Source organism: Rhinichthys klamathensis, unplaced genomic scaffold, assembly GCF_029890125.1.
Source record: "Rhinichthys klamathensis goyatoka isolate OS25496 unplaced genomic scaffold, OSU_Roscu_1.1 h1tg000123l_1, whole genome shotgun sequence".
Taxonomy (NCBI): Eukaryota; Metazoa; Chordata; class Actinopteri; order Cypriniformes; family Leuciscidae; genus Rhinichthys; species Rhinichthys klamathensis.
In genome coordinates this window covers 6,562,093-6,584,101 of record NW_026606660.1, presented here as the reverse complement: position 1 = coordinate 6,584,101, position 22,009 = coordinate 6,562,093, and the positions used below count along the sequence as shown (strand labels likewise).

Sequence of the window (22,009 nt, the reverse complement as noted above, 5' to 3'; positions counted from 1 at the left end):
CATTTGAAGTGGGTCAAAACCGTTCATCAAAGTTATACATGAATTTTGAACAACTTTTTTTGATCCACTTCAAATATTGACTTATATATATATATATATATACACAATTATTATTATTTTTTATTTTTTTCTCTCATCATTTCCACAAACCCCCAGTACTTTCCCTGCAGTCCCCTGGGGAAACCCCTTGAACTAGTGTGTGTTGCTGTATCAAAAGCCCATATTTTCAGTCTGCAGTAACATAATTATTGTATATGTGGGACATACAGTTATGCCATATAGTATCTTTAATATGTTATATATATATATATATATATTTTTTTTTACATATCATAGATTGCAAGCTGACAAAGTATGTGTTCAGAATAGCATAGGCCTAGTAATTTAACATGCAGCTTGTGTATTGTGCATATTAAAAAGGTGCCATGAGGTCATATGACAAGCATGTTGAATATTTTTGCTTGAAATATAGAAGAACTACGATTTTAAAAAAGTAGTGGTGAGAGGTTGAATAAAATCACCCATCGATCAACAAGCTAAACTTATATAGTTTACACTGGAAAAATATGCAATGCAAATATTGCACAACACATCCATGTGTTGTGAATGTGAGTGTTTAATAATCAACTGGTGGTTAATTACAAATAAAAAAAAGTGATACAAAATACAAGCAGATAAAAAAATATTTTTATATATATTTTTTTTATATAAAGTAAAAAGTTTTTACACCAAAATTAAAGGAAAGATATGCCATAGCCTTGATTCGTTTTAATATACATATAGTTGTACCATTTACATAAAGTAGTCTGTTTTATAGTCTACAAAGAATGTCCTTATTCAGTTAGCTATACTTAAGCTACTAACTTGGAATATAGTCCAGTGGACTATGGACAGGAAGCGTCTTCAGAGGGTGATCTATTTCCTGCACTGACTCACTGCGCATGTCATTTAAGGATGTTTTCACCTCTGTGGTTCTGTCATATGGTAAAGAATGAAGGCTTATGGCTTGTTTTAGTGGTGTAGCGTGGCAACCACGTGTCGCAATCACATGATCTGGCTCGGAAACCCTGGGAAACTGCCACAACGGTGTGTCCTCCTGCTGCCGGTGTGTCTTCATGTGGGCATTTCGACTTTTCACCTTCAAAAACACCCTATGAAAAGAGATATAGTGAATCAGACCGCAACCACTGTGATTCATAACTGTATGAAGATGTTTCTGTTTTTGACTCAGGACGCAGCTTACTTTCCACACTCACTGCAGGGAAAGACGAGGGCTGAATCAGTATCTCCGCTGGTGGTGCTGTTGGAGGGAGAACTTCTCACAGAAGCCGAACCCAAAGACTGGGTCAGCGTGGAAGCTCTGTGTTCGGCTGGAGAGCTACAGAGCAGCCGGAGATTGTTCTGGTTCCACGTTTCTCCATTTGTCTGCTGGGAGAAAAATGGTAATTGTTTACCCAGAAACAAATGTTTACTTGTTCCAACCCCCATGTTTCCTTAGAACAACAGTATAATGGCTCGTTTCCACTGAGCGGTTCGGTACGGTACGGTACGCAATTATTTGCGTTTCCACTGTCAAAAGTTGTGAATGGTACCAAAAAGCCGTACCGTACCGTACCACTTTTTGGGTACCCTTCCGTTGGGGTACCTAGCACAGTGGTACGGTACTAAAAGGTGGAGCTAGACTCACTGCAGAACGTTGATTGGTTGACTTGCGCGTGCTACAAGGGCATTAGAAGCGCCATTTTTTTATATTCAGTTGAAATATAATACTACTGTTATTGTGTCGCGAAATGTAGTTTTAAGAGTTTTTCATGCGAGAATGTAGTTTTTTAAAGCTCAAATCTGTGGTTTATTTATAGATTTATGATAATTTGACTGAGATCCATTCCAAGCAATCACCGGGCGATCCGGCACTCAAGTACCCCGCCTGGAACAGCCTTTCCTCGGCTAGTCGTTCTGATGTTTGCCGCTGACTCTGACGTCTCTGTCTGTAGTGGTTAAACATGAGATATAATTCGTCTTGTATAGACCTAACAGGCGATCTTTGGTCTCGTGAATCTATAATTCGTTCCCTGGCCAATAGTTTTGGCAGAAGGCTAAGTGAAGTTTCATATATTTGAGCGCTGAATTTGTATATTTGACTGAATTGTTTGCTTTATGTTATTAAAGCTTTATTGTATAGCTTTTTGTACCTTTTACTTATACTTTTTTATTGGCTATTATTGATAAAACTGAAATTTAACAAAAAGAGATAGGGTTGAGTTTTGTCATTTTTTTATTTTATTACAAGACCATGTAATGTTGTTTATTGCAACATTTGTACCAATGCACATATTGCCTGGAATATGTTTAATATTTTTAAATTTAAACGAAAAGAGGCAGGGTTGTGTTTTATATTTAGTTTTGTTTTAAATATAGGCTACATACATGCAGTGAATATAATCAATAGGATATGCGTTGCCTGAACCATATTTGTGTGCTTATAATCATTAAAATGTATTTAAATGAAATCGAAAAGAAGCAGTGGTGTTTTTATAACATATTTCGTTTTATTGTTGCCTAAAATGTACATACAGAGATAACCGGAGTAGCAGAGCGAGCTGAGTGGCGCTTTCAAGAAAGCGCTGTTCCATTAGCAGAATTACTGGACTCGTGTCCTCGGGAGTCGGACTTTGCGTAGGCTACTTGGTATTGAGAAACGCCTAATGCCGGCGCTTGTTCCTTGTGACAAACATGCCGAGAAGCAAGAACAAAATCTGCAGTATGTCATCCATAGATGTTTACTATGTCGCTTTCTTCTTCGAAAATGACGTCGATCGCTTCTTTCCGGCAAACACCACGCCTATCAAGTAAGGGAACTGTTGGCGGTATCGCTCAGTGGAAACAAGCCATAAGTTTTATTAAAACAACAGTAATAAGTTGCAAAATGGACAACGCCATAAAAAAACCTGCAACTCGTGCACTATATACCCAATCATACACTAGCTTTGTCTGAGCAATAAGTAATATGCCTAAGTGTAAACTGTATGTGAAGGTTTCAGAAACGTAATTGCATAATCAGACTTCTGTAAAATTCTCCTTTTGTGCTCCACAGAATTGGTTTGGAACTACATAAAGTTGAGTAAATAATGACAGCATGACCTTTTAGATAAAAAAAACTCCCCATAAGATGATTCGATAATTATTCAAAGCAAATCCTAAAACTAAAATCAACTTGTATAGTTGGCAAAGAATTGTCTTCATTATTTGGAATATGCAACATTTGTTACTGTATTGAACATAATAGGCTATACTATATATAACACAAAATTACATTTTATATAATGCAACAGGCTGAACATTATCAACAAGGGATATTATATTTTACTGAACAAGATGTAGGGGTGAATTCAGGTTGATTGGGAACATTTTGCCATTGAGATGACTCAAAAAAAGGAAAAAAGTGTCCCAATCAACCTGAATTGTTTTCCAGGGTGCTGCTATGATGTTGCTCAAGTGTTCTGGGTGTTTTGAACATGTTTCTCTTTGGTTGCTAAGGTGTTCTGAGTGGTTGCTACTAGGTATGCTAACGATTAAGTGACGATCAATTAATTTAATTAACTTGGGTCGATTTAAGCAAGCTCATCATTAGAGCGTGTAGTTCCCTTTCAAGTCAGTCTCTCAACATTGGGGTATCCCTCTCCTTCCTTGAATACTGAAGCCTGATTGCATCACGGCAGTTAAAATTACTGCCCAATGGCGACTGAGAGTGCAAGCTTTGGGCGGAGCCATTCACTAAATAGCTCAGTGCCATTGCCTCAGAATCTTTCTCTTCCTCTTTCACGAAGCAAGCACCGAATTCTTGTCCATCAAGGAATGTCATGTGTGTGTGGTGGACCCATCGAGCTCCCCGACATGCATGATGCATGCATTTTTTATATTTTTTGACAGTCAGGATCCTACATGCCAGGGTTTCCAATCCACAGTCCTGAACTGTGCCCTGGCTGCCTCCTCACCTCCACTTCCCGTAGCGGAAGGAGAATAATTGAATAATTATCTAACCATCTTATGTTTTTTTTTTTTAGCAAATCCTAAAACTAAAATCAACTTGTATAGTTAGCAAAGAATTGTCTTCATTATTAGGAATATGCAACATTTGTTGCTGTATTGAACAGAATAGGCTCTACTATATATAACACACAATTACATTTTATATAATGCAACAGACTGAACATTATAGTGGTAGCAGGAAGCGGAAGGAGAGGCAGAGGCAGCCACGTGCATTGGGCCCCTTTGATGTTCGCACGTCGACGCAGCTCCAGAGTGTGCATCAATTGGGCACACGCTGTGTCCTATTCTGAGACCAGCTTTCACTCCCCTGATGAAGCCTGTAACCTGATCTCTTTTGGCACTGCAGGCGAGGATGACGATGATGACGCCATGTCCACTGCGGCCTCTGACTCGGGTGATTGGTCCTGTCAGGAGTATGAGGCTCACCGCATGGCTAGCCGTGGATTATCCCGCTTATACCTCGGTTATTTGCCAAGTTAATAAGAAGTTAAAGCTGTAACTGATGTTTACAATGTAATTTTTTTAACAGACGTGTAAAAATGACGGTTATTTTCTTAAGTTACGGCTCGTTAGTTCTAGCACTCCGTCCGCTTTAAATAAAGTAGAGCCATCGGATTGCTTTTATTTAAATGAATTATCACATTTATTTAAATTCATTAGAGAGAGAGAGAGAGAGAGAGAGAGAGAGAGAGAGAGAGAGAGAGAGAGAGAGAGAGAGAGAGAGAGAGAGAGAGAGAGAGAGAGAGAGAGAGAGAGAGAGAGAGAGAGAGAGAGAGAGAGAGAGAGAGAGAGAGAGAGAGAGAGAGAGAGAGAGAGAGAGATGCGCGTGCGCGAGTTACCTATGAGTGTCTCTTCTTTAAAGTCTACAGTCCCCTCGTTGCTTAAGCATAGGCCTATAGCTAACTTAATGATTCATGGATTTATTAAAATTATTTATGAATGATAGGCAACAGTGACAAGGCAAGCTTTATTTGAACTAATCATGTCATTTATTTAAATGAATTAGCTTTATGTCAAACCAAACTTTTCTTACGCGGATGATGAACGCTGGTGTCTTTTCCATTTTTCCTGTAGCGCTTTAAAACTGATTTAAAAACGGCATTGCTTGACTTGAATTCTTTATCCCTTATGATGTTGTATTTTGTAATGTGACGGTTTATACCTGCTCTGAGACGCATCAAACTTGCAACACTGTATTCGCGTCCAGCGGTAGACTGAACAGAGGCATAAAACTCCCGAAATGTCTCATTTAAAAGAGAAGCAGAGTAACGTTAGGTCTCGAAATCACAATTGTTCTGTCTTTGGCGCAACAAGTCACAGAAAGTGTTAACTGCCCATTTAGTTGTCTTTTTCGTATTGACCTCGTCTTTGTCGTCTTTTACCTCAAAAAAAAAAAAGCCTAAAACGTATCTAAGTAATATACAGTAGTAGGCTATTCCGTTGTCACCCTGCCTCTCCAAATGCATAACTGACATTAACAAAATGCAGTAACAGCTGAAAAAGTACTTGGGTGTGTGTTTTATTTTATATTTACCGGTCAATAATGCAATCGCTGCTGTCTGTCCCATAGAAGAACATGACAGCCTGCGTATGTTTTGTAACTATTGGGGCTTACATGAACCACGTGACAGGCATCGCGAGCGATCAAAGAGCGTCGCAACTCTTTCTCTCTATGGCTCTGAGCCTACCGAACATTTTCATATGTGTCTCTCTCACTCTTTTGCAAGTGTAACTCTGTTACTATGGTTACCAATGTTTATAGTAGCGGATTAATTTCGAACTGTAATCAAACTGACTGGAACTACCTGTGCATTAAACGGTTTTACTGCACACCTTCCAGCCAATCAGAATCGAGTATTTAAACAGGCCGTGGTATAAGGGTTACTAATGTTGCGCGAAGTTACAAACCAAAACGTGGCGCTTGTGTATACTGTTTGCACGTGCTTTTTCATACAAATACTAAAGTTATTATAAAGTTTGGTCTCTAACTGAAACAAATATGCTTCTTGTATTCTGCTAGTTGAGACCTTTTCAACGTCAAATGACAAGTCTGTTATGTTGGCTACTATGATTTTACAGATCACATTTTCATGTAACGCAGTTATTTTTTTCATGCTACGAAAATAGAGCACTTCTAATATGTCAGCAAATTAAAAGCACTTGTGATGGCCATATTTCCTATATTCACTGTAAAGCCAAGCTGCTAAGCTTGAAAACGACACCTATTTGGTGCTAGATAAGCAAGTGGTTAAATAACATGATAACTTAGTAGTGCCCCTGCTTCGGATTTAAGAGGTTAAGGTTATTGAATAATCGATTCCTTGATCGCTAATTTAAACAACGAATGTATGTAAATTGACATCCCTAGCTGATAGGTGCTACACAATAACACGACTTAGATTAATACACAGGACATATAGATGAGTAAGTGCATGAGATGTCACAGAATCCAGAGGCAGAATACATTAATGTTTTAGAGAAAGGTGTGAGGTAAATTACAGGAAGTGGAGAAAGCACCTAGAGGTTTCAGTATAGATACTCACAGAGTTTGACACTTCACAGACAAACACAGCACTGGAGTTTTCTGATATTTTGCTGTTGGATTCTTTGTTCGGTTGTGCAGTGTTGTTTATCGCCCAGTCTCCCTAATGAAATATATAGGCTATGCATTAAAAATATTTATTAATATAGATCATTCAAATCAAATGAACATTCAGTTTGATCATGTAAGCGAATGACTGTAGTAGCATTTCACATTTAAGTATTTTAACACTCTATGAATGTAATAATTTGACTACAGAAAGTACTGCATGTATACACTTAAATCACTCTTAAAAATGTCTGAATGTCTTTGAATAAGATAACATATCAAAGCGCCTGCACTTTTAAATTGTTTCATCTTAAGTTTTTAAACACTGAATCTCAGGTCACTGCTTTTGCCCCCCAGATGAGTATAACTAGTAAACCACGCTGTAACTCACCCGCTGGTCTTGAACAGGAGTAGCCAGAGCTGTACTGATTCTCGTACCCAGACGCAAATGTTTTTTCCATGTGTAATAGTACTCGACACACTGAGACACTGACTTTGTCTTGACCTAAATAAATAAAAAACATTCTTACAGTCACCAAACCAAATTAATGCTGATGTATTTACAGAAAACAAAAGTTTATTATTTATTGCATAACTGCAACTACCATTTTCTGGACGAGATGGAAGTCTTTGTGATGATTTAAAAGTGCTTTGTTTAGCTGCCGTTTCTCCTGAAGTGTCCACCTGTCTGATCCTGGTTGATGATAATAGAAGAAATACTGTAATGTGATGCATTTAGTATTTTAAGTCCCTTTACTTAATTTATTATCTTATACTTCCTCAGGAAGGATTTCTTGCATGTGAGGATAGCACAGTAAAAAGGAAGACAGAATTAATGTCTCTTTTTATTTTTGGGTACAAAATCTTTTGAACAGTCACGCACCTGCATAATGATAGTCTGTTTTGTGGCTGGATGTGTTTAACGTTGACAGGAGAAGCTTTTCCAGGGTGTTCTGGAACATAATAGTTATTTTAAGGCTTTTTAGACAAGTTTTAGTGTCAGGAAGCGATTATAAGAAATATAATTACCATAATATCTCCTCTGCACTCAAAAAGACAGTGAAGGACATATTCTGTGTTTGCTCCGCCACCAGGTAGTACACTAGAGCAAGCCATTTTCAGAAGATTTTCCACTAAAAGGGAGGGAAAAATCAATGGTAGTCAGATTTTTGGACCGTTTTTTTTTTTTTTTTTACTGTGGAAAAAAAAAGAACCTTTTAAAATGTATAAAAATTACATGCACATCGTATTAATATAGTTTGTATTTTGTGTACCAGTGTTAGCCTAGTTAACTTTATTACTTTGTGAATTTTATTTTTACATAAGAATGCCCGCTCTGCATTGTAAAATCACCGTAGTTGCTGCATTCTTTAAGCGCATTTGTGTGTGAATTTTTAGTTGTGTGTGTGTCTTTAGTTACCTTTCTGCTGGTTATCAGGGGTATCCAGGTCTTTGGTGGGCAACCACAGAAGAACAGCATTATGGGTATCTTCCTCTGTGAGGGGTTTACTCTGAATGTTTGGGATCTTTGCTTGAAATTCTTTACCAACATTAATGTGACTGTAGAGAACATGTAAGAACTGTTTATTTACTGGTTATTTTAATCTGACATTATTTAAATGTAATAAATAAAGCAAGCAGTTGACCGTAAAATAATTTGCAGTTACACATTGTTAAGCTTAAAGGTGAAGTGTCTAATATTTTCGATCTTGTTATGGTATACCTCAAATCATGCAACTTGAGGAGGTGGGATATTACTTTTCTAAGTGAATAAGCTTTTTTTCCCATCTGGCAGACCTGATGGAATAAAATATGAAATGGGAGGGAAGAACTATTTCAGTGCTTCTGCATTCGTGTGAAAAACCACAAGTTTGTGGGTAGAAGTTTTGGTAGTGAACACAAAAGCATTGAAATATGTATTTTTTCTTTCATTTCATACTTTTCCATCACCATGTGCCCATGGTGTCATAAAGAACAGAATACCACTGAGACTTGAGGATGAACTCTGGGTATTAGTTGGGCCAGTAGAAAAAAACTACCTAGCAACACCATAGCAATCGTATAGCAACGCCCTGGCAACCACCCACAACACCAAGCATTATGGCAGCAGCTTTTCACAGGTAAAACATTTAATTTGTTGCCATTAGTGGCATTGAATTTACACCCATATTATCTTTACGTAAAAACAACTACTTACGGAGTTACATTAATTGCTTTTTCCCTTGAAGTCTCACCACAGTCATCCTTAACACCTGTTAGTTATAGATAAAGATAGATAATGCATATTATAATGATGAAAATACAGCTACTGTAACAAGCATTCACCATGCATCTAAAATAAAGGCCCGTTCACACCATGGATGATAACTAAAACGAAAGCAGGATAGATTCTGATTGGTTGTCAATGTTTTTATGGTTCATCAGCTGGAAATAATAGTTCTGAAAATTATTCCAAAGACATCGTGCCATCTTTGTTAGTTGAGGTGTGGACTCTGCTATACTTTTACATTTTTAGGAAGATTTTTATAATTATATCTTTATTGTCATATTTATTGTCCTTGGTGTGAACAGGCCAGAATTCAGTAAAAATAACTCCTTAATCTTTGTTATTGTCATACAATCTAGAGATATAATAATCTTCTCTACCGTCTGCAGAAGACTCACTGCTCTTTCCTCTTCCGCTGACAGCACTGAAGAGGCCCGAGCCCGGGCGTGCGGGGCTAAGCATTGGTGGAGGAGTGTACGGCACGTCGTCCCCCATGCTGCTCGCTGTCCTCAGCTGACTGCGGAAGAGCACAGCGCCTCGGGACTCCTGACCGGCACCGGGCGGTGGAATCATCAATGGGACCAGACAGTGGCGGTATCTCTTTTTTACTTGCTTTGGTGCACATTCTTCATCCGAGGCGGATCTCTTTATCTAGAATGTGTAATGAGAAATCAGAGATTACATAACGTAATTTGATAATGTTGAAGTGATGAAAAACATTGTTTGAGTAATTTTAAAGTAACCAAATTAAGTAGTTTTAAAGTGATTTTACATGGTTTCATGACAGAATTGAATTTATTAAATTATAGATATATCTTTTGTCACATCACTGAATTACACTATATAGCTAGTGAACTGTTAGCAAACAATAGCACATACAGTATTAGCATGCTAAATGTTAAGTCTTCTCTTTAAATAAAGCGGTAAAAACACATTATATATGTACCAGTCTTCAGCCTAAGCAAAAGCTCTATTCTTCCCCACAATGTAATGTGTAATTATTCTAATTGACAACATTGTTCCTTGGAAAGCATACTGGAACTACACTTTCAATAATTTCAAAAATCATTTTCAAGTACTTGATTGGTTTATATTTGTCCCACATTAATATTTATTCTAGTACATTGCACATTTGAGAGAATAGCATTAACTAAAAGCGCACGCACACACACACACACACACACACACACACATAGGAATACATTTTTGAGACTATAAAAACTGTTCTCTTATCATTTGTAAAATAAAATCATCCAAAATGCAGAACCACCACAAAAATAAATTGGTGACACTGACACATTGAAAAAGTGCACACACACACACACATACACAGACAGGAAAAAAATCATCCAAAATGCAGAACCACCACAAAATAAATTGGTTACACTGACACATGTGTACACACACACACACACACACACACACACACACAGAGGGAGGGAGAGAGAGAGAGTACGAGAGAGATGAAAGGATGAGACAAAACAATTTAGCACACACACACACAGTTAAAAAAAAAAGTTAATTTCTGTTCATTTTTGTTGTTACAGTTAGTAACTGAAATGTTGATTAAAATTGTAGAATTATATTAAAAACAGATGATTGAAATAAATGATCAAATCTAAAGAATCCAACATTTCTCTTTGTAACATCTTGTTCAGGTTTGATTCTAATCATAATGTAACATTAGTGAAAAACTTTTTTCAGTACAAAAAAATGCTAGGCCTAAACTTTGTATTTTTTTGTTGTTGTTATAATTGTGATTTTATTATATTTAGATATGAATCCAACTTGTGAAAAGATATCTTTTGGTTAGTCAAATAGCATATAGTGGAGCTCTATAGCTATCTAGTGGTTAAAGTGATTTTTTTCCCCAAAAAAATCTTACATTAAACCATGTAAAATTAGAAATGAAATGAAAGTTAGAAATCTGGGTCTTTTATAAAGTGAATTTTACTTAATGCTGTTTTTTGTAAAAAGCCTATTTAAATATTTATTTATTTATTTATTTATTTATAGAAATTTAAAATATATCATAAATCCTCCAAAAACTGCACAAATTTTGAGTAAAAACATTAATAAACAGAGTAAAATTACATTTGTAAAAAAAAAAATATATATATTCTGTTACAAAATTAAATGTTATTGTCTGGGTTCCCTGGAGAGCCCAAAGATAACTAGCGTCGGCCCTAATGAAGAGAATCAAAGTTAAATAGCCAACCCAATCTCAAACTACAAGCTGGTGATTTCATATAAATTTGTACGAAAAAAAAAAAAAAGCATAAAGGTCCACCCCTAAACAAGTCAGTTGTGTGTTTGCAGATCATTCAAAAATGTACAAATGAGATTGTACAAATTTATAAAGTTTAGCCTCCAATTTGCCAAAACATCAAATAGTTTCTTTAAATAGCCTTTAGTTTACATCACAGCCATAAATGAACCCCTTGCTATTGCTAATGCAAATCTGGTGGCAGAAGGCATTCGGTAGGGTCATTTTTGTTTTAGGGAATATTCAAATGGACACATATTTGTACAGGCCCCTAAATGCAAGATTCGTCATCAATATTTTTGAGAGAATGCACATTTTAAATGCATATATTGCTAAAAGTAAATTGTCAAAAATGTGTCCGCTTCAATATAGCCTCGAAGCTACTGTAACAGACTAACAGCTACAAAACTCCAAGCGGCTAAAAATAACTGTATTAATGCCAGAAACTCACACAGGAAGGGTGGTTTTGTACAGACGCGAGGGGTGACTGTGCACCACACTTAATTAAACCGCTTTGATCATCTTTCTGGTGGCACAGAAGGTTGAGCATAAGTTTGTTTGGGGTCTGGTAATCCTTGACGGGTACTGACACAGGTAAGATGATGGGGTTGGTTTGAGCAACCTCAGTAGACAGATGAATGTGCCCGTCTCTCTGTTGAAAGAAAGAAACTTGAATCAATGGGGCAAATCAGCATGCCATATTTCATGCAAAACTCTACGTCTTTTACACAAACAACCCCATAGATGATCAAAATTAGTCTGGTTCGTACCATTTTGAGGGATGTGGGTTGTGTTCGCAGTCCTCCATGTGAGCGCATGTGGCCGTTCAGTGCCGGAAGACTTTTGAATTCCCTCTGACATACGGTGCATCTCATCTTTGTATGAGATCCCTCCTCTCTGGACAACCCAGGTTCTGCTCTACAGAAATCCAAATCCACATACTATATTATACAGTTGCCAACATTTGAAGTGGATCAAAAAAGTTCATCAAAGTTGTCCTAAGACAAGAACGGGTATTGTTCAAAATTCATGTATAACTTTGAAAGGGATTGATCCACTTCAAATGTTGACTACTGTATAATATATAAATAATGTGAGTTTAGTTCACTTAGGGGCTAAAGATATTATGTACAATGTATTGTGTAAGTATTATGGCATGACTGCTTTATTATGTTAAACTGCTTCGGGCTGGGCGATATTATCAGATGTTTTTTTAATCCTGTCATTTATATGCGTCCCTTAACTGTGTCAGTGATAAACATCACCAAATAATAATTAGGCTTGTCACTACACCAAATTGTTATAAATTATTTTACCCCAACTAGTGTTGTCACGGTACCAAAATGTCAGTATTCGGTACCAATACCAGTGAAAATCCACGGTTCTCGGTACCAATTTCGGTACCAAAGCTTAATTTAGATAAAATGTACATATATTAAAGTGTATATCACAGTTACAAAGATGGAAACTGTAGTATTAAAAACACTTTACAATAAGATTCTATTTGTTAGATAACATTAGATAAAATGACCTAACAATAAACCATAGTTATATACTGTAGCAATTATTCTCCTTGGGGTTAATTTAAAAATATACTAATACATTTTTAAAACAAAAGTTTTATCTGTTAACATTATTTAATGCACAATGAATGAAGTGAACAAACATGAACAAGCAAGTGTTTGTATTAAATAACATTCACAAACATTAATTAATGTTGTAAAAATATATTGTTCACTCAATGTGTTGATGTTAACACATCAAGTAATGTTAATGAATGGTATCTTATTGTAGTGTTACCAAACTATACAGGAGATAAAACATGTTTTATTTGACTTAACTGTGGCCTACTTTTATTTAATCCAAAACTGCCAAAAATGTCACTCTTGCCTGTCTTCAAAACTTGAGAACCCTGTAGCTGATTTCTAATGCAAGGGCTAGAAATCAATTAATTCTTTGCTAATACTTCCTCTTCATCACGGAGAGCGCAGTTTGCACCGCTTTCTCCTTCTCTCCACAAGCGCTCGCTCTCGCGTGTCTCCGCTATGCAACCATAAACAGTGACGCGCCTGGAAAAACAAGCTTGCACGTCGCTTCTATTATGAGCGCGCTTCCCGCGCGCCTACATTTGAAATTTGCACGCGCAAAAAACGTGCTATGTGAACGTGTGAACGGCCCTTTATGGCAACGTGACATTAGCCTAATTCAACATATTTCCATATGTGGCTCTTTCCTCCTTTCTTGTCAACAAGTGGATTCAGAGCCAACGCATTAGCAGCGCCGCTGGTCGCCATGTCTCAGTGTTTTTATGAAGAGGACGCAACTCTGCACCTTTCGGACAGCGCATCAAGAACCGGATTAACCCGGTACTCGGTACCTAGAAAAGCTGGTACCGTAACCGTTATTTTTTTTTAGTACCGACTTGGTACCGAAGTACCGAGTTTTTTGACAACACTAACCCCAACCTTACCCGGACTCACTTTATTCTATAGCAAATCTTCACTGCTTTATTGTTTATAATATTACAAAATGTAAACTATATTATCGTCCAGCTCTAATCTGCTAAATGCAAATATGCTGCATGAAGATATATTAAAGGAGTAGTTCACTTTTGAAAAAACTTTTGCTGATAATTTACTCACCTCCATGTCATCCAAGATGCCTATGTCTTTCTTTCCTCAGTCGAAAAGAAATTACGGTTTTTGATGAAAACATTCCAGGATTTTTCTCCATATAATGGACTTAAATGGGAACCATACGGTCCAAGGTCCAAAATACAGTTAATAACAGTTTGAGATGCAGCTTAAAATGTCTTTAAACGACACCAGACGATGAATAAGGGTCTTATCATGCGAAACGATCGCTCATTTAAAAAATAAATAACGTTTAAGTTTTATAAGCTCACATGCTCGCCTTTCTCTGTTCTGTGTGACTCTCCTGTTCGAACTCGTTCATCAAAATGAACAAATCTTTTTTCGAGTCATTTGATTCATTTAATGACCGAAATGAACGAATTGACTCGGAAAAAGATTTGTTCATTTTGATGAACGAGTTCGAACAGGAGAGTTACACAGAACAGAGAAAGGCGAGCATGTGAGCTTATAAAACTTAAACGTTGTTATTTATTTTTTAAATGAGTGATCGTTTCGCATGATAAGACCCTTATTCATCGTCTGGTGTCGTTTAAAGACATTTTAAGCTGCATCTCAAACTGTTATTAACTGTATTTTGGACCTTGGACCGTATGGTTCCCATTTAAGTCCATTATATGGAGAAAAATCCTGGAATGTTTTCATCAAAAACCGTAATTTCTTTTCGACTGAGGAAAGAAAGACATAGGCATCTTGGATGACATGGGGGTGAGTAAATTATCAGCAAAAGTTTTTTCAAAAGTGAACTACTCCTTTAAGATATGATAAACATAACACAACATGATTTTCTGTAAAGCTGCTTTGAAACAATGGGTATTGTGAAAAGCGCTATAAAATGATTTTGACTTGCCTAAATTGATAAGTAGGGTTAAGGTTAGAGTCAAACCTGAAATGAGGTGAAATAGCCTCATCTTGAATATCTGGTGAAGATGCCTGCAAGACATTTTTGAGAAACCTTTAACGTAAATAAAAATGAGTTGCTAATGAAGTATTAAAATAAAAAATACAGTACCTGTGACCACTGAGGCGCATGTGCAGTGAGATTCTGAAAAATATCTCCTCTCATAGTCGCCTGTGGAAGAGCTTTACAGACCCCTGAACTCTTGCTCTGATAAAGAGGACTGCAAAGATCTTCACTTCTTTGAGGGAAGTTGAAACCAGATTGATCTTCTTTGGGACTTGAAAACACAGGTGTGCTGGGTGCGGAGTGATCACTAAACATGTTGTTTTGCTTTGCGGGGATTGATTGATCTTGGGACTGAAGGGTGAGGTAAGGATTGCCAGGTTGTGAAAGTGAACGAAGATACTGTTGGTCCTGGTAATGGAAGATCTGCTGCTCTGGGACTTTAAAGTCTTGACGGTGGCCGTAGGTTGGTGATTGAACAGGTTCATGGCTCTCTAGGGAGTCATTGCGAGTTTTATGTGCAAATATCCCTTTTTGTTGTTGATTCAAGGCCATTGGATATGACATTGGGTGGCTTTGATAACCGTGCTGATGATGCCAAGGGCTTTGTGGCTTATGGAGACTCCTGTTTACCTGCTCCATGTTGTTCACTTTCTGTTTGTGTTGCTGGTATCCATAGTGAAACTGCTGGTGGTTTTGGTAAAGGCCGTGCAGTGAATGTTGGCTCTCTGACAGATGGAAGTCGGGCTGTTCACATATCATTTGCGTTTGGCCTTGAATGACCATCGTGTTAAAAATTGGAGACTCCAAAGATTGCCTGTCCGATCCTTCTGGAAGACTTTGAGGTAAGTGCAAACATCCTGAAATTTGGTTTTCTGAGTGCTTATCATCTGTTCTGTTACTATCACCAAAGAGAGGGTGAATATTTTTTGTAGGGAAGGCCTGCGAGAATGAGTCCAACCTTTGAGGATGAGAAGCACTGCCGTTGTCTTTGCAAGTCAGTGATGAGTTGTTCTGAGACGTGATGTTAAACGGGTAGATTCGATTAGTCTCTTCTAGTTCTTCATTTGAAGATCCCCATGATGACCTTCCAAACTGATTATATTCCCAGTCCCCGGCACTGTTTGGCATGTCAAGCATTGGAGAAAGTTCATGTGCTGGAGTGCCAGGAGATGTTAGTTGCTCGTGGTTGAGTAGCGGAGACATTGGAGATGATTGGATCAAGCTTACGTTAGGTACACCGTAGTGAGTTACTCCCAACGCACTTGGGCTGTGCTGGAACAAATAGGTCCTGTTGGTGTGGTTGTTGAACTGATTCGTCTCGTACAGGTTGTCTGTCATCTTTAGAAAGATTAAAGTGCCACTTCTGTACTGTTAAACTAATGGTTTGAGGGGGATGTAATTACATGGAGGTTTGAATGTCACCATGAAACTTTTCCATCATTGGTTATTCCGTCAGTGGTTTTCAAAAATAGCGTTTTCCTGTAAAACAAGACAGAGCAAGATCTTATATTTTTCTGAAAGTTTACAAAGACAAACATTTTTGTCTTGTAGGAAAGACCTGCACCATGTTTTAGGTTAGTAATATATATTTTTTATTTCTATTTTTATTCTGCAAGGATGCATTAAATTGATCAAAAATGACACATACATTTATTATGTTTCTAGATTTCTATTTCAAATAAATCCTGTTCTTTTAAACATTCTATTCATCAAAGAGGGGAAAAAGATTTCCACAGTTTACTCAATAATATGAGGGAGCACAACTGTTTTCAACATTGGTGATAATAATAAATGTTTCTTAAGCAGCAAATCGGCATATTAGAATGAGTGTGTCACGCTTGGCCATGCACTCCCTGGCTTATCACGGACTACATTTCCCATCATGCATTTCCCTGGACTGATTACACCATACACCTGCACTGTGCTGATTACACACACCTGCATCTCATTCACACACACATATAAACCACTTCCACTCACTACACCATGGTGAAGTCTTGTATTTGCCACGGCCTACATCTCTGAGCGTTTATATTCCTTAGTTTTCCTGGTTTCCTGATCCCTGCCTGTTTTCCTGGTCTCCGTGTTTCTGTCTGCTGCCTGCCTCGACCCCTGCCTGATATTGTTGCTGAGCCTGGATCTTCCCTGTTTACCAGTTTGTGTTTACTGCATTCTCTCTGTCTACTTATTGTGAATAAAGTTACTGCACATGGATCCGAACGTCTTCGACCCTTCGTTACAGAGTGACACTGAAGACTGGAGTAATGATGCTGAAAATTAAGCTTTGTCACAGGCATAAATTACATTTTAAAATATATTCTAATAGAAAAGTTATTTTAAATTGTCATAATATTTGTAGCCTTGTTCACAATGTTTATATAAATGCAGTCTTGATGAGCAGAGGAGAATTTACTGTAGTGCACATTTTAATTTCATGTCGACTTTAATATATGTTGTTCACAGTTTATTTCCATTTACACTTGTCAAAGTCTAGATCGTGTCTGAGATTAATTTGTTCATTTTTCATACAGACAGGAATCTGTCTTTAGAAAACTAATAATATTTTATTTTTCCACCCACAACAGATACAATAAATTCACACCATGACTCAGTCTGATGCTTCCTCTTAGAATATGAAGTATAGACACCATCTTATCACTTCCTGTCACATGGTCTTCTCAGAATATAGGACGACAGTTTGATCTCTATCTAAAAGCTCTTTGAAAGATGCTGCTGTCCTAAAAGAAATATAATTTTTGGTGTATAAACATTTTCACATAAATTCAGTGAATTGAATCTCTCATGGCAAAACTGGCTTAACAATTTAATTATTAAAAAAAAATACATTTCTACCTCTAAAGTATTACCAATCTGAGGTTTGTCTTACAAAACAATGTCTGCAAATGTACAGAATAACAAACGCATGTACTTTGTGTGTGTTGTTTAAAGAAAGTGTGCTAACAGATCATTCGTTCAACACTCTGACACTCCGATGCTGCAGTGTTAATCTGATTCAAAGGCTCAAGTGTGCACTGTGGTTTCGAAAGTTTCCATCTTCACTTTACTCTGAGTGCGTGAAGCCGTCAGACTCTGACCAGTGACTGGAACAAGGCGACTGTTAGACCTTTTGAAATAAACTTAAAAGTGACAATGTGTGTGTACAGACAAACAAAACTGAAAGCTCTGTACTTTCTCGAAGGCTGAGGCACAACATCATCTAAACCCTCGTCTATTTAAAAAAAAAATAAAAAAAAATTAGACACTTAAAAACTAAACAGTCTTTAAGTTAACACCAATTGAAGGCGCTTTTTTTCTGTCGGCCTCGTTTTTTTCTTGCTTTAACATGTTCAGCTTCATTGCATGACCGTGTGCATTATTAACAGTTTTTGGAATTCCGTAGTTGTGCTTCACACATTTACTGAGACATAGTTGTAAGTTACAACAATTGGTGTAATATGTGTAAACATTATTCTTTACTTTTTACTTAATTTTTTTTTTCTCCATCCAACTGCTCGGGTGGAATATTGGAATTCATGAAGATGATCAATTCTATATATATTTTATATATATTATTTTTAAATATATTATTTTTAAGAATTCAATTATTATTGTAGTTCAAAGGTGACAATTGTTATAGGTTTCTAAGCATGGAATTATGGGTCACTTTTCAGTTGTATCCTCAGCATTATTATTTATTGAATTAAATACTTATGAATTTAACACCATCATATTTAAATACTTTATGTGTGTATTTGCATAAAATTAAAATCTCAACTCTTGTGCGCCTCAAGCAAAAAATAAATGACAAATTAATTTCTATTTTTATGACTATTCATCTCAACATTAGCTGAGTAACTTGTTGAGTTGCGCCACAACGGTCACATTTCAAGTTTAATTTATACTTCTAGCTAAACTTTAAACTTTATCTATTCTTGAGGTAAACCCAGCTCACCTGCTCACTACAGTACAGTCGACTATTAAAACACTGTACGTGTGTTTTCAATTACAACCATTAGAAACTGCAACTCAAATATTTGGCTCAACAAATGAGCCATCAACTGCATTGAGCTCTTTTAACCATATCTGTGCATACAGTATAACACAATCAAAGTTTGCAACACCGATCGCAACCCCACTGAGGTCAATGCATGCAAGTATTACTAAGACATTATGCACTGACTGTATTACTGATCTGTTCATTGACTGTAAACCGAATGTCACAATTAAAATCAAACACTTTTTGCTTGCACTTTATTTTAAGGTGTCTTCATTACACTATTATTATACGTTTAAGTACTGAGTAATATTAAGTAACTACATGTACTTACTGTAGGGTTTGGTTTAGGGTAAGTTGCATGTAATTATGCATCATTTATAGTTATTACTGTTACACTTTATTTTACAGTATGTGTACTTGGTTATATAAGGTAACTACATGGGTTAGGTTTAGGGGTAGGTTCAAGGTTAGTACCTAATTATAACCCAGTTATTGTACGTACATGCGTAGTATGTACATGCGGTCGGAACAGGACTGTAAAATAAAGTGCTACCGTTATTACTATAACTGCTTGTAACATATGTAACAATGACACTGTAAAATAGTGTTACCCACTTTTTTTCTTCCAGTTTGTTATTTGTATTTAAAATAGTCTTGAGCAGTTTGGGCATCTTTAGAAGATGCCCATGATACATATATTTCTGTGGTAAAAAGTGATCATGCATTGCTTACCTCACTCGTTTCTTTATGTCCGTAATGCACTTTTTTAGTGCATCAAAATGACCCATCAAGATGCATTGAATACCATAAGATGCAAAACCATATCATAACAAACATAGACGAGGTCGGCACAACGCATAAAAAAACCCCCTGAATAACTCAAAAGCACTTCTGAAAATGGGAAGTAGGTTCAGTTTATACTGCTGACTAAGGAATTGTGCTTGTGTCCTCTTATAGCTGCAGCAAATGTCTAAAGGCCTGAGAGGGTTCAAGGAAGTTCAGGAAATGTCATCTTTCTCTTTATTCTCAGAGACTTCCGGGGTTATAACCACAAGCTATTTTCTCAATCTGCTACTATTTGTCTCATAGCTTCATCTGTGAAATGGAGGAGGATAAAGAAGTGGGCTTTCCGATGGTAAATGGTACATCGAAAGCTATATTAGAATCTGTACTGTCAGAATTAAAGTCTACAATGACAGTGTTGTTGTACATGGCATCCTACAATGTGCATCTTTCAATCCAATCAAATGTAAATGTTGCCAATGTAAATTATGGTTGCATTATTCTTGTATCAGCTTAGCCACAATTTGTCATTCACACATTGAGAAAGGTCAGTGTTTCTGTGAATGTGTCCTGTGGTGAACATGTACTGGCAGAGATTTGCTGCCATCAGCAGTTTCATAGTGAATAATGGTTGGAAATGAGTTGATGGTCTCCTTTAATTAAGAATTATGTGTGCTTTCAAATTGAATAAATCATGCATGTATAACTGAATATGAATTTTACATCTAATTCCTTATGTTTATGCTTGCTTGTAGGCCTGTTGATGTCCAGTGAACAGAATACTTGCGGCACCGTCTTACTAATCTTCATCTCAAATCAGTAAGCTAACAATATACAATGCATATGATTATAAAATCTGTAGTTATTCACCCACCACATTGTTGTATTTTATAGGAATCTCTTCTTTATGTAAGGACTAGAACATGTTGTGTTATAAAAAAGGTTGTTGCATTGATTTCACTGTTAATGAAAGAGACACTGACTGCGTTTGCATGCATGAGAATTTTCAGATAAGAATCAGGTCATATGCGTATGTAACCGTCATGTAAATGCATCAACCCAATTACTATGAGCAAAAGATGTGCATGCAAACATGGTCACTGATCAGATCACAATTAGCTACTATAAGTGTAATTAGTTCTAGGGTGTTTTCTGTCTTGTGTTTTTCAATGTTTTTCATTTTATTTTAAAAGGAATTTATCGCGCAGCAACTAACGTTTTAAACATTTTCCACAAGATTTCACAAAATAGGCCCCATTTAATTAAAGAAAATGACTTTAGCTTTAAGAAATAATAAAACATTTGTAATTGGTTCTGCAGTGGGTTTTCATCATCATCTTATCTGATCATAAAGTTGCACCTGCTAACCGAAACCTTCTATTTCCATCGCAGTTAAATAGTTGAGGCAGTTTAGTGTAAATTAAAAGTTTAAATGTAGCAAATAAAGTAATAGTAAACTAAAGGAAGCAATAGATTATTTGTAGTTTAATTTTAGACTGCTCTGATTAGACTGCTCTGTGATGCATCAGAATGGGCTAAGGTTGTTAAATTATATTTTTATGAACTGAAAGGAAATTTATACCAATATATTTTCACTCCGTGTCATAATCTGCTTCCATTTTGAGCATCATTAAATATAGTGTTTGAGTTTTACAAAAACTTGTGTAAAAACAAAAAGTACTTACCTTTTTAGAAAGTGAAAGGACACATGATGAAGCTCTAAATAGTGTTCATTTGTCATCTTTCAGCCGAAAGATCCAGGATCACATGACACACAGACACACACTGCCATCAGCTCAAATAACTTTTTTTTTTTTGTTTCCAAATAGCAGTTCAGTTTTCAAGATCGTAAATCTACCATATGTTAAGCTGTAATTCGGTGGACAGATCAGCAGTGAACATCAGTAGTGCCCTCTGCTGTAAAACGCACTTCCGCTTCAACATCCTCTAACACACTTTCACTATGACACAATATGGCAAACACACCAAACTTTAACATAAGAGGTTTTAAATGTATTTATTTGTTTTAAAAAAAAAAAACACCTCTTTCTTATTTAAAAGCATAATAATTAAAACCACTGTAACGGAGTCGGAAACAAACCTTCAGCACAAGATCTTTCCACTCCACCCAATCGTTCACAATCAGTCTAATCAGTCACACCTGCTCCCACTCATCACAGCTCCCCTTTATAAGCAGTCACCTTCCAGTTAACCACTGTCTGGTCTTGTTTTTCCTACCGTGCACCTTATCTGGCTCCTTACCTGTGTATACTCTAGTGAAGTCCATACCTGTCAAGTTTTGGATTTGAAAATAAGGGAAATTTTCCAGCGCCCACCGCGAGCCACCACCCCAACCAAGCTCCAGTATGTATCCCTTACTTTTTAAGACAGTTGTTATATATATATATATATATATATATATATATATATAGGATATATATATATATATATATATATATATATAGGGTATATATATTAACAGCATATATATTAAGAGCA

At 36.6% G+C, this 22,009-nt stretch overlaps 1 protein-coding gene across 3 annotated transcripts; it reads right to left on the bottom strand.

Annotated features, from left to right (window-relative positions):
• Nucleotides 1-755: 755 nt before the first annotated feature.
• LOC130088954 (transcriptional-regulating factor 1) lies at nucleotides 756-21,424 on the bottom strand. Of its 3 annotated transcripts, none has more exons than XM_056255975.1 (15): nucleotides 21,196-21,424; nucleotides 14,836-16,209; nucleotides 14,710-14,756; nucleotides 11,943-12,090; nucleotides 11,624-11,824; nucleotides 9,287-9,557; nucleotides 8,838-8,892; nucleotides 8,061-8,200; nucleotides 7,670-7,773; nucleotides 7,524-7,593; nucleotides 7,246-7,334; nucleotides 7,032-7,145; nucleotides 6,594-6,695; nucleotides 1,244-1,428; nucleotides 756-1,151 (listed from the first exon to the last, which is right to left on the bottom strand). In XM_056255975.1, exons 2-15 carry the CDS (start codon nucleotides 16,066-16,068, stop codon nucleotides 860-862), a joined length of 3,051 nt encoding a protein of 1,016 aa, XP_056111950.1. In that variant the 5' UTR covers nucleotides 16,069-16,209; nucleotides 21,196-21,424; the 3' UTR covers nucleotides 756-859. The 3 variants fall into 3 exon arrangements, with proteins under 3 accessions (XP_056111950.1, XP_056111953.1, XP_056111951.1); XM_056255978.1 differs by having other exon boundaries at nucleotides 1,244-1,425; XM_056255976.1 differs by lacking the exon at nucleotides 21,196-21,424 and adding an exon at nucleotides 19,460-19,710.
• Nucleotides 21,425-22,009: the final 585 nt, after the last annotated feature.

Bases quoted from the DNA above. Each gene is read 5' to 3' on its own strand.
- LOC130088954 (XM_056255975.1), bottom strand. From the start codon at position 16,068: ATGACAGACAACCTGTACGAGACGAATCAGTTCAACAACCACACCAAC. The intron at 7,774-8,060 runs GTAACTAAAGAC...CCTCCCTTTTAG, and splicing joins CCCTGATAACCAGCAGAAAG to TGGAAAATCTTCTGAAAATG. The intron at 6,696-7,031 runs GTGAGTTACAGC...ATATTTCATTAG, and splicing joins CTCCTGTTCAAGACCAGCGG to GGAGACTGGGCGATAAACAA.